General features: G+C 44.3%; 1 protein-coding gene across 2 annotated transcripts in view; it reads left to right on the top strand.

The window, feature by feature from the left end:
- Positions 1 to 11,755: 11,755 nt before the first annotated feature.
- Positions 11,756 to 13,395, top strand: part of SLC10A7 (solute carrier family 10 member 7) — a 140,635-nt gene continuing 138,995 nt past the window's right edge. For both annotated transcript variants that reach the window (XM_041412199.1, XM_041412200.1), the window contains exon 1: positions 11,756 to 11,963. In XM_041412199.1, the coding sequence (XP_041268133.1) occupies positions 11,864 to 11,963 (100 nt within the window). In that variant the 5' untranslated portion in view covers positions 11,756 to 11,863. The remainder of the gene's footprint in view (positions 11,964 to 13,395) is intronic.

Genomic DNA, 13,395 nt, shown 5'->3' with positions numbered 1-13,395 from the left:
AGAATTACTTGGAACTATTTATTCCTTTTATTTCCTATTAGCAATGCTATTTTCTTCCCTAGAGATACCTGGGGAGAATAAAAATGTGAGCATTTGCAGCTGGGAGCTGCCCAGAACTATTTGCATTTCATTGAACTTTACCTACAGTTTTTAGTGTAGACCCTGGTCTGTAATGAAGCCATAAAAAGGGTTAATGGGATTGTAATCAAAGATGAAAAACAATGTTAGGTCTTCTAAGCAAAAAATGAGAATTATATTGAAGTAAATGTTTATGGGATTATTCCTATTTATAGAGGAGAAAACCATGCATGCCTTGTGTGAGCATATGGATATATATTTTAAAAAATGAGGTTATATATGGTCTACTGGACTTTATTTTTTGTCTATATAATAAAAGATTTATTACAATCATCAGGAGGAAAATTAAGAGAGTTCTTGCAATTTCAGGTGTATAGTGTCAGGTTGGAAAACAGGGTATTTTTTTGTTATTGTTGGATGTTTTTCCCCTCAACACTGATATGAACTTTAATTAAACTAGGTTTACCATATGTTTACACAGAAAGACAAATAGTCTATTTATTTCAGCAGCTGTTCAACAAGCCACCAGCACAATCAATTAGATTAATCCCAGGAAATAAAACTTGAAATAAAGATGATATCTGAAATCATTTTTATTCATGGTTAGAGACCATGCAGATTCTTTTGACAAGTGGAAAAATCTTATGGGTGATGTTGAAAACTTCAATGTACAAGTGCTAATTCAATTTGAGGGCAAAAAAACCCTGTCTTGATAGAAGAGTTTCTGTAGAGATATTACAGGAATGGCAAACCCCCAAGCAATACAAAGGCAGCCTGAGTATTGTATGCTCATTACCTGAATTTTCAAACACTTAACAACTGCGAGAAGTATGAATATGCAAAGCTTCCAGACTCTGACCAACGTTTTCCTTTTTCCCTTCAGTTCCTGGAATGCAAAAGCCAGTGGTTTATGTCAGTGCATATATCTACAACTGCCATTACCTCAGTTTAAAGTTGCATATGATAGAAGGTCACAGGTCTCTAACTCAGCAGAGCATTTAAGTAAATCAGCCTCTTCACCAGCTGCAGCACCTGAAATATGTGTGTGACTGCTCTGTTGAACTGGGGCTAAAATTTCAGTTCCTGTGTCTTCACAGCTGTTCTGCAGGGGAGATAAAAGGTGGACCTTGCATAGACAGTGTGCTATTAAGAATGGATTGAATCACAACTGTGGAGATTTAAAAATACTAAAATGGGAATGAATTCTTGCCTTTAATGGTGAGGATCCTAAACACTCCTCTCTAGAAGAAAAGAGAGACTTACAATGAGTGTCTTATATGAGGGAATGGTTTGAATAAGAATTGCCATCCCATGTGGAAGACCTCTTGACCTCCTTGAGGATTTCAGGGACTCACTGCCAGGCTGAGTCTGAAGGCTGCAAAGGCAGTGTTAATTTGCCTAATTTTAAGTTCTGCGCCAGATCATTCAAGCTCTTGTTTGCAAATCTAGTCCATTATGTCTGAATATTTTGTGACAGGATTTTATGACAGATAATATCAGCCCTGATGCTGTAACTGGAAATGAGAAATACCACAAAGTGCCCATCACACTTACACTGGCATTGTTGCCTGACCCTTATCTTTTGCTTTTTGTCACGCAAGCAGTGCCACAAAATAGTGATAGACAAAAAAACCCCCTGAGAATTCTGTGCAAGTCTTGGAGTCCTGTGCTTACTGATGAATGCTCAAATCTTTAGTATCTAATCTTGAACAAGGGTCTGTGTTTTTTCTTAAAAGCTAAAATCATGTTGCTATAAATAAAAAACACCAGACTCTGCAGGTTAAGGCTAACAGGTCAATAACAAATCTGTTTATATTAGATTGTCTCTTAAATATAAGAAAAACATGTTCTAAAAATTAAAAAGCTGAGGAATGGTGCATTTAAAAACAGTGATACACAATTAATGCTTTTATTTTTACAGAATAAGTTTTCATTCTGTATAGGCATTAAAGGATTTATTCTGGGCATTTTTTTCCATGATAATTGCCATCTTTCCCCTCCTTGCTAATTCTTGCCGGTGCTGTTTGTGACTTCTCAGCTGCTTGAGTTCCTTGATCACAGAATCATTTGGGTTGGAAAACCCCTCTAAGATCATCCAGCCCAACTGTTCTCCTGCCAAGCCCACCACTAAACCATACCCTAAAGTGCCACTTCTACATGTCTTTTATGTACCTTTAGGGATGGTGACTCCACCACTTCCCTGGGCAGCCTGTTCCAGTACTTGGCAACAGCTTTGGTGAAGAAATTTTTCCTAATATCCAATCTCAGCCTTCCCTTACACAACCTGAGGCCATTTCTTCTTGTCACCTGGGAGATGAGTGACCCCCACCTGACTACAACCTCCTTTCAGGTAACTGTAGAGGGTGGCAAGTAGATAAACATTCTAGGTGACAAAACATTATTGTGACAAAAGTTTTGAGGCTCCAAGCAAAGAGCTGGGAACAGCTCTGTTTTTTCCAGGCTCCCAAAGTCCATTGTCTGGATGCTCACATTGCTGGGACCTCTTAGAGCATGTGTTTGCACCTTTTTTTCAGTCTGAATGCTCCTGTTGTCTTTCTGTGGAAACCAAGAGTCCAGTTGAGCACCTTGGGGTTGTGTTTCATTGTGGAGAGAGGTGGTGATGTACCCTGGGAGCAGAGAAATGCTTCCTGGTCCTTAGAGTACACTAAATGACAGTGGAGGAGTGGAGGGGGAATGTCACTGAAGTCTGGAAGCGTGGTTGGGATTTGAAAGGAGACTTGCTAAAAGCACAGCTGCTTGCTCCAGCATCTCCACAGTGAATTTTCTCAATGGACAAATTTTTACTGCAGTTTTTCATGTCTGCATAACTTTAATCTAAAATGTGAAAATCAGCTCAAGTTTCTGCTTAAATGTTGTCTAAAAAATGTGTGTACTTACTTGCTCGCTGTAAATGTATAATAATGTAAGTATAGCAAGCACATACACATTTTACTGAGCTCAAGAAATTAGATTATGAGAAAAGAAACCTGGTGGGTTTAGAGCACTAAATAATTTGTAAAAAAAGCATCTGGTGAATGAAAAGTATGGGGGAGGAATGGTGTTACTTTTATGTACCCAAGGTTCAGAGCATGCCTCAGTCTTAACTGTGGTGGACACTGCTAACTACTGACTACTGAGGGATTTAAGGGTTTAGCTGCTGTGTGGCTTCCTAGCTGAGAAATGACAAGTAAAATGAGTAGTAATCAATATGCTGCTGCTTTCTGGAGTTGTATGCATTTCCTAATAATTCAAATTTCTGCATGCCTGTCATTGCTAAAGAGGACCAGAAAAAAAGGGCTTGTGAGAATAAATGAAGCATCCTATTGCTTCAGACTGTGCTATGTCTGACTTGTGCAAAGACTTAGTGTTAACTCTGTAGCTTTCCTTTTGCAAAAGAAGGCTGTCTCTGTACTTTGGCATGCTGAATAGAAAATTAAAAATGCAGGCCAGTCTTCGGGAACATTTTACTTACTGTTTTAATAAACTTTTGTTTATGCCTAGAGGTGCCATTAAATTACCAGCCAGACATTAATATACAGTACACAAGGGATCTTGTATATAAGCAATGATTATTACTCAGTGACTCAGATGGAGCTTGCTGTGCACCCAGAGAGCTGCTGGACGGGAGGTGAACAGGGAATACCTGTTTGGATGGAGAGTGCTGCTGCTTAGGCAGTACTGGATGTGCCAGTGGGTTGGGCAAGTTTAGAGGAAACCTATTTTCCCAGAGCAGGAGCATGACTCGAGGGGAGAGTGGTCTGTCATGGTAGAAACACCTCTGCTTTGTTTCACAAAATAACAGAAGGCAAGCACACAGTATGGATGATCCTGGAGCTCAAAGTGCCAAGAAATTCTAAGCTGACTATTACTCTGGACCCCTTTAAAAAAGGAGTCTTATTCCCCCACCAAGCAGCTGCTGATTCTGGCTGCACAGGGTTGCTGGAAATGGTTAATTCCAACATGGCTTTCTTTCTGTGCCACTGTCTCCAGAGTGAGAACAGCACCTACAGAAGCAAAGACTTCAAGAATGAGCTGGAGTTAAATGTGGGCTATGGGCACCACACTGGGCAGCCTCTGAGTAACAGGGTGGAGAGGTAAAATCAGGGTGCTGTGCCTTGCTGCAGGTCTTGTGATTGCCTCCTTCCACAGACAGCTACAACATGCAGGAGTGTTGTAAGTTCATCTAGATGGAAGAAATTCAAAATCCCTCCAGCTCCTGAAAAAATGTATGCCAATTAATTCTGAATTGGGATTTTCCTTTACATTTGATCTACTTAAGAATGCACCACAAGGAAAGCTTCCTATGAGGAAAGCTTAGAAATGCTCTCAGGGAAAAGGCACCATCGTAACTCTCCCACTTCCTAAAGGGATCAGGGTAGAGCTCTGCTTAATACACATGTTTTAAAGGAAATATAAGGCCCTACCTCATGCAGCCTCTTTAAGTTCTGCTGAAAAAAAACCCAACCAGATGATCCCTCCCTATCTCTGGTTTAACTTCCCTACTGCGCTTGCTGACTGACTTGTACCTCCTAAAAAAGTAAAATAGTTCCTTCCCTCACTTATGCAGCTCAAGGCTGTGGCATTAAAGCCACTTACACGGAAGGGAATGGGGGAGATTGGATGAGACCTGTGAAAGGAACAATACAAAATTTCCCAAGGATGGCTTGTGTGGCATAAGCTAGATAGATGTCAAGCAGGGCATAGTGCTGCTTGGAAGTCTTTGTCAGGCCCTGTTTATGTTGTAGGAATATTTCAGTTTGACAAAAGAATAACTCTTTGCTTTCCCTGGGAACAGGAATGAGAAGGCAGAGTGTCTCAGGAGTAGACCTATTCAGTAATGTCCTGGTGCAGGTGTGGGGCAGATGCTGAACATGATAGAGGGTATAGCAGCTGTGTTTGCTTTGCCAAAAAATAAATTTAAAAAAAAAAAAAAAAAGTGGGGGATATTTGAGCCCTGCATGTGACAGAGGAGTAAAAGTCTTGTCTTGTGGTTAGTGAGGTAGCAGTAAGGGAAATGAATTCACAGTGGAAGGAGAGCAGCAGGACAGGAGGCTTGGATAAAAATGGCTTTCCCTTCAGGCTCTGTCCCTCATGGTGCTGTTTACCTTGGGATAGTTTGGATCCCAAAGCTCCTATCTCAGTGTCACTTTAATCCTCTGCTCCCCTGCCACCTCCTTCTCATTGTTTAAATAAGCAGTCTGGGCTGAACACTTCTGGAATAACAAATGCATCCAAAACTTTTGTCAGATAGTGCTGACTTCATGATTTGTATCTGATTAACTGCCAAAGAACCGCAGCAGTCATGTTTCCCTCTATTTGATGGTTGGAGGGGTTGTGTTTGTTTCCATGGTTTTGTTTTTCATTTATGTCATTATTTGCCAGCAAAACACAATCATGTCTTTTGTTTTACTTCAGCTTTATTTCCTTGTCCTCGTGTGATACTGTTTTAGGCACAAAGTGTCCCAGTTTTTTTAATACTTCATAACTTATTAATGCTGCAGACTGTGGGATGAAGAGTTGTCAGCAACCTCATTTTTTATGTATTGACAGATATAATATCTGATTTGTTATTAAATAGCTTTTAAAGGATTTCTTCCTCTCTGGTTATACTTTTCCTAATTATTTAACGTATTTCCCCATAGCTTATCTCCCTTCCTGGCTCCACTTTTTTTTTTTTTTTTTCCCCTTCTGCATCTGCTTTATCATTTGACATTTTTTCATTTAAACGTGAACCTGATCAACATCAGACATGTCAGACCCCATCTATTAATGTGCTCTCGTGCACATATCTATGAAAGAGATGTGCATTATGTGCACATCTAGGAAAGGATGTGTGGGAACATTCCAGGACATTTCAGGATTGAGATATGCAACATTTGGAAGCACTCAGTGCTCCTGTGACATCACTTCCTAGTCCATTTAAAATCAAGGCCAGATAGGCTGGGATCAAATGAATATATTTGCAAAGAGTGTGGAATTTACTTCAATGGAGGTAAATGATGGCACTGTCCAGTTTTGTGGCTGTAAGTTTCCTGTGGAATGTACTTTGCTTTTCTCCAGGCTGATGGAATGCTGGGTCCTGGCCTGTGTGAAGACAGGATACAGCAATGACCTCCAAAGGTCCAAGAGGTGTAACAACAGGTGCCAATGTTGAGAGGAAGTCAATGTGACAAATCTCAGGAAGTGTGAAGCCTTCTCTGGCATTCTCCCTCGGTGAAGCTGGTGAATTGGCCCTGTTTCTTTGAATCTTTAAACTCCTTAGTAATATTAAAATCAAATGGGACAGATGCAAGAGAAATAAGGCTCCACCTTCTTTCCAGGTAAGAGAATGCAAAATTTGGAGCATGGGCTGTCCTTCCTTCTGGACGTTCTAGAAGATTAAGCTGAAGCTCCTCAAAACCTTAAGACAAACATCCTAGAAACTTCTAGCAGCTGATTTCTCTGATGGCTGCTCCTTCCAAACTCAACCTTTGTGACAGGTTCCTGATTTCAGCACTAGAGGGGCTGGTGTGACTGCTCTTCTCTTTCTGCTTCCTATGATTTACACACTCTTCCCATTATGAGTGGTTAATTACCTTAAAAGCATTAAAACAAAGTAAAACTTCTGCACCTGCACATCTGTGTATCCACACCCAGGAATAAATCCCCTGCTTCTCCCCTGTAAAAATGCAGCAAACTTTTGTAGTGAAAATTCTCATGCTGTAGGTATTTTGGTATGATTATCATAATATTAGAAGGTCATTTTTATAAGCATAAGGAGAAAAATATATGAAGATATCCCCCTGTTGTCTCTGAAGTCTTTTATTTAATAGGTTAAATGCAGTTGTTCATTGTGAAATTATCCAGGGAAGCTATTTCCTGTTCTTGCTCTCATTTTTCTGGTTTAAATATGTATAGCTTTTCACATTTTTTTTAAATTTTTGTCTCCTGCTTTTGAATTGCAGTTGAAGAAGCCCATAATTTGAATGAAGAGCAACAGCTTTATTATGCCAATAGCTTTTATTTTCCTTTTTAATTTTTTTAATGCAACCTTCTGAATACATTATAGCTCTGCTGTCTACTGGGAAACTGTATTTCTGTGAAAAAGTGCTAAACATGAAAATTTCTCTAAATTTATATGGTCTCTTTGTAGACTAGGTGGAGAAGTAAGTCAAGAGAATATAATGAGTGGAGCATGAGTAAACCAGGTTCTGTTTTTGGTAAGAACAAGCAGGTTCTAGGAAAGGGATCAGCAAAACCCCCACTTGCTGTCTTTTAAGTTTTCTTCCTAATGCCTGAAATTATCTCATGAAAATTTCACACTGAGCTCTTAAGTAAAACAAAAATCACTTATTTGTTGAATAACTAAATATGCAAGAGGACCTTTTATTACAAATTAAAAACATAAAAAGTATTCTGCATTTACAGTCCCCGGGGAAAAAAAAGATCATAGCATTATAATAAACCCAAAGATTCACAAAACCTTTAATCATCTCATAGCTTTTATTTAGAAAAGCACATTTATATATGTGTGTTTAAGTCACATTAAGTACTATTCTAAATTGAACTTGTACGTAATTCCTGCTACTGCATTATGCTAAGGGTAGTAAGTCCTGCAGCTGGCGATACCTAAGCGATTAAAGGTATTCAGTAACATTCACTAACAAGAACAAAAGATCCCTTGCAGGTGCCTAAAGCAGTATAAGCACCTAGGCCAAGGCACAATAAAGACTTGTAAATTTCCTCTTCCAGGAGGAAATCCAGCTACTGGGATCAGTACAGAATCTCTTCAATTTTCTCTGAGAAAATCTGAGATCATGCCGCTAAGTGCTTGTGAGAAATATAAATGTGTTGTAAACCGCCTCCCATATATTTCCACTTTTTCTCCTCAACTTTCCTATTTATAATTAACACCTCTCTTTATCTTGTTCATTCTGAATATCTTTGTTCTTTTCAAGCTAAATTATTTAATACTATCTCTTCCTCTCATTTAAGCTCCCTTTATCTGGTGATCCCCTCTCCTTTATATTAAAATCTCTCCTGTCTAAACGCATAATCAGATGACATCTGCTACTCAGGGGCATGAAAATCCTTGCACATTCAATGAAATTGCTGCGCAGTTATCAGGCAGCGAGGTGAGTGGTGCAGATCAGAGGCTGGGCACACAAAGGGAATGGGCTCAAATCACACGAGTGGTTGTTCAAAATGTGAAGCCCAGAAAAGTCCAGTCCACTCCTGCGTCTTTGCAGACATGAAATCCAGTCCCTGCTCACATGAACAGCCCTGTTGGTTTCAGCAGGCTACCTGTGAGCAACAAAGACCTGGTGCCACGTAGCTACACATGTCACAGAGCTTTTGTATTATGCAGAAGGAAGCACAAGAGCCTTTGGAGGCAGGAAAGCATCTGGAAGCCCCGAGGTATGTTTGCAGTGGAACAAAAATGAAAATTTGGTCATGTGAAATCAGAGACAAGCTAAATTCTTGTTCCTGTACTATGTCTAAGCCACAGCTAAATATACCCCAAAATGTTTTTGTACAATGTAACAGAGAATAAACACACACATGTACCAGACCATTCCAGATCTGTTTGAGTCCTGGTGTTTATTAGAATATAAGTATTATCAGTACAGGAACATGAGGAGGAATGTGAAATGGTGCAGGAGGCAGTTTTGGATGACAGGGTGAACACTGGATTGTCTCTCTCTACTAGGGACCAAATGCCTCCATATGGATGATAAATTCCCTGATAGCAACAGTGATGCTGCCTTGCAGACAGGTTTAGGATGTGTGAGTGTCCTGCCAATTATAAAATTGACATGTAGTGTTTTCTTCCCTTCTGCTCCACTCTGGTGGGACATGGCAGAGCTTACAGAGCTCTCTCTTATTTAAAAGCAGGAACAGTTTCATCTACTTAATCTGAGAGACATATATGCTTACCACAGTTCTACCAGGACAGGTTAAAAAAACCAAAAAAACCCACCAGCTAAAATGTCTTTCTACAAGTCCTTCAACACACAGCTTAGAATATCTGCATATAATTTTAAAGACTACAGAAGCAGAGAGCCTCAAGAACCAGGGTATTTTCTAACTCAGATGGCAAAAGTTATTTATTACAAACTTCAGATCTCTTGGAAAAAATTAAAGGCAAAGTGTCCACTCGAAGCAAGAGAGCCTCATTAAAGCTTATCTTTTTTTGTTTTGAGTGTAGAGAGAAGTTCTGGTATATCTAATAATCATTTGATTTTGGGGGCTTTTCTTGTTTGTTTGTGGTTTTTAATATATATTTTCTTAACTGTTCTAAATGTAGTACCCAGTGAGCTATCTCATCCTTCTTTAGAGAAGGAGAAACAAGCTTGGGAAGTGCACAGGAAGTGACCCTTTGGAGGGGAAATTGAGAAGCACCTTCTAGAGCCTAGGACTGAACCTGAGGTTTCTAACCTTTGCCAGCTGGATCTGCTATGAGCAAATATCTGAAACCTGATGGCAAAATTAACTGAAACTAACTTGAACACTAAACAATATTAGAAATGTATTATTAGGATCCACCTGCAAAGAGTGAGGGGCAGAATTACTACCATGAAAAAAGTATGCAAAAGCAGGGTGAGGCTGCTTTATTGCACGATTGAATTTTTATTGCCAGACTGAGCAAGACTGACTTACCTGCCCCTTCTTTGCATCCCTCTGCAGCTTCTACAGGAATACTGCAGCATTTTCATTCACTGTTTATGAAATTCAGCTGCTTCTAACTTCTGAGTCCATAACTTTTGACCTAAGATTATTATTATAATTTTTCCTGAATTATGCTGGATCTGCTCCTGCCTTCTAGCCCTGCTAGTGCAGTGTGAGGTCTCTGCATCTTGCAACTCATCAGCCTGGCTGGAACCACTAGGAACAGGGTGCAAAGTCTCTTTCCCATCTCTCTTAGAAGCTCCATGACTATGTACAGATTCACAAGAAAACTACCAGGGAAACCATGGACATCTTCCTGATCTCCTGCTGTGCTCAGATCAGAGGGCCTGTGCCCTTGCTGGTGTGTGGCTTTCAGAGCCACACAGGGAAAGATGTGCATGCTCTGATCCACGAATGGTGCAGAGGTCCTGGAACTAGGGCCACCTGTGAGTGAGTACCCACAGAGATTTAGTACAGTTTATATGATAAACATTGACTGTACATCTGCATCTGATTTATCTCTCCTGTGCAGCAATCAAATCCTCCAATAATCAAATCCTACACTTGTTATACTCACAGCTTGCTTTAGATGAACACATTATGCATTTATTTTCTCCCAAAACCCCCAACCTGCAGTGGTTGCGCAGGGTAAGCTCAGCGAGGTTTTGCAATCCGTCTCTCCCTCCTGAGAAGGGAGCAGGGATCAACACATACTCCAGCAAACTTCAGTAAATGTACAAGTGAAATGTACAATCCCGTTAAACCTCACAGTTCGGATCTGCTCGCGAGTGGGAGAAGGCACGTTCCCTCCAACATCCAAACACTTCGGCTCTGATGTATCCCTATTTACACAAGCGAACCGCCCAGGACACGCAGGGATATACACATCTTGGAGATCAGCTGAGCTTTCGGCTATAAACATTTCTTTCCTTGGTAGCAGAAAGGCAGGGCCAGGGGTGTTCCTTGAAGCTCGAATACATCGGCAGAGACTGTGCAGGACGAAACTTGCCCGAAATGTTCAGGAGTGAAGCAGCAGAGAGGGAGAGCCCCGCGGGACGGGGCAGCGGCGGTGGGAGCCGCTGGAAGACAGAGCGTCTCCTGCTTTTTTATCTCCCTGCTCGTGGACCTGCAGCGGGTGCCCCTGGCCGGGCAGGATGACGGATCCATCGGGGAAGCGCCGCAAGAGGGGAATAGGGAATGGAAAGCGCGGGTGGAGCGCCAGGGTGAGGTTCTAGGATACTGTTTTAATGGAAGTGGTTCTAGCACAGAGGCAAGCCAGGGAACCGCCCGCCGCCGGGAAGTGGCTGGCCCGGCTCGGGCGATGCTGTCGCCATGTCGCGACAGGGGCTGAGCAGGTGCCTTTGGGTCTGCCCAGAACGGACAGGCAGGCGCTCAGTGGGAACTCCCGGGCGATCCCGATCCACGTGTGCCTGGCGGCGGCGGCGCAGCGCCGGGACGTGCGGGCGTGAGGGCACACCGCGAACAGGCGCGTGACGCGGCTGCGGCCCCCGCCCTCCCGGCGCTCCTGGCTCCCGCGGCTGCGGGGAGCGCCGCTGTCAGTGCTCACCCTGCCAGCCCCGGCCCGCGCCCGCCCTCACGGAGCGATCCCGGATCCCGCCCCGGCGCTTCCCGGCCCGCGCCCGCCCCCTCCCCGCGCGTCAAACGCCGGCCGTCACGCGGGCGTTGTAATGCACCAAAGCAGCGCGCACCCTCGCGCTGCGCCCGCCTGCCTCGACCGCCCGGCCCCGCCGGCGCCGTGCCCGCGCTCTCCCCGACCCGCCCTACGACGACAGCCACGGAGCTGTCCCGTTCCCGCCACCGCCACCTGCGGTGTCCGCCTCAGCAGGGGATGCGGGGCGGGGGCGGCCGGAGCCGGCCGGGGGCCCCGGTTGCTCGTAGCCGTGCGGGCGGCATCGCGGAGTTGCGCGCCTATTAGGAGGTGCGTGGTAGCGATGGCGGCGGTGGGTGAGACTTTTGCCGTCAGCGGATCCGGCTGGCCCTGCCGGCGGGCGGTGGGGCCGCGCCCCGCCCCGCGCCCGCAGCAGCCCCGAGCAGCCGAGCGGAACCGGACCGAGCCCGGCCGAACCGGACCGAGCGGCGCCGGGCGGAGCCGATCCGCGCCGCGCCGGGCAGCGCCATGGGGCTGCTGGAGCGGCTGCGGAAGGAGTGGTTCATCCTCGGCATCGTGCTGGTCATCGCTGTGGCGCGGCTGGAGCCCGGCGTCGGCGTCAAAGGCGGTGAGTGCGGGCGCTGTGCCCCGGCAGCCCGGCGCGGGCACCGCGAGCCCCGGGACTCCGGCAACTCCCGGCGGCCGCGCTGCCCCCGCGCCCCGTCCCGCCCGGGAGGGGTCCCTGCCCTCCATCGGCTCCTCTTCTTCCCGGCTCCCAGCCACGGCTCCGCAGGAATCCGGGAACTGCTCCCGCGTGGGTTCCCGTGTGTTTGCTCGGCACTGTACCAGTGGCTGGAGGAGCGTCCTGCTCTTTTGGGATTAGGAGTGATGGAAGCCAAGCGGTGACTGGCTCTGAATGTGCTCCTGTTCAACTAAGTCATAACTTCCAGAGCTGTGGACATGAAGTCCCGGCAGCTCAGGGTATGGATTTCTGCCGTCCGGGAGCTTCCCCCGGAGGTGCGGCTGAAGCAGTATTGTGGTAAACTCTCAGGTGCTGCGTTTCGGCCAGACCTTTTCTTTCGCTTTATAGTAGAAGACTTGTGTTTTAAAGTTTGGATTTTTTTTTTTTTTTGGTCTTGTTGTTCCTTCTTACTTCCTCATGCAAGGTGGGGGAAAACAGGGAAACTGATCCTGTGGAATGTGGTGGTGTAAAAAATGCGTACACGGGGCAAAGCAGATCTGTCCCTTGCAAAGCAGGGAGGGCTTGTGTGTTTCCCGGAACAAGAGCTGATGAAATAGCCACTGTTATTTAAACATAAACAATGTATCTTTAAATATAAACGCCGGAGTTGGTTCCTGGTCACTTTCCTTTGGAACTTCAGCTCCAGGCGTTCACAAATTTCAAGAACAAATTAGTATTTCTTCTTCCTAATTGTTCTCTGATGGCTTGAGAAAAGGGATGTAGAATATTTCCATAGAATTCCTCTAGCAGCTCCATGTTATGTGAGAGGAGATAGATTCTATCTGTGCTTTTATAGGCACAGGGGTTTTTTTAATTTTTTTTTTTTTTTTCTTAACAGTGCTGAAGTTTGAGAATAGCTTCTCACTGAGGAGCCAAACTTTTCCCACCTCTTAGGTTCTGGGAAAAAAAGAAAGTAATTTAAAAACATGTGGCTCTGACCACATGCTGTGGCAACTAAGGCTCCGGTACTTCAGGGAGTTCAGGGTAGGCAAATTCCTGCTGTGCAAGGATCCCTTCTAACATCGGTGTGCTGTTCTGCACGGGTGAATAGAACCCACGTGGAGCTTCTTGCAGGATCCGTGCTGTGTTTTCTGCAGACCTTAGAGACGACTTGAAATTGATAGTATCAGGTGTTTTGTCCCTTTCTGCTTTCAGTGCCGTGTTAATTGTTAGCAGCCGTGTGGGAGGTCCTTTTCACTGGAATAGGAGATAATTGTTCCTCGGCTCACTTCCTGCATGGAAGCACTATGATGGAGCACTACGTTAAATTATCCTGCTGCAAAGAGGTGTCAAGCTTTGACACTGTATTTTTCCTGGG

This window comes from Onychostruthus taczanowskii, unplaced genomic scaffold (genome assembly GCF_017590055.1).
Source record: "Onychostruthus taczanowskii isolate IOZ18803 unplaced genomic scaffold, ASM1759005v1 scaffold38, whole genome shotgun sequence".
Classification (NCBI taxonomy): domain Eukaryota; kingdom Metazoa; phylum Chordata; class Aves; order Passeriformes; family Passeridae; genus Onychostruthus; species Onychostruthus taczanowskii.
The sequence above is the reverse complement of the archived record's forward strand: the minus strand, read 5'-3'. Positions and strand labels throughout refer to the sequence as shown.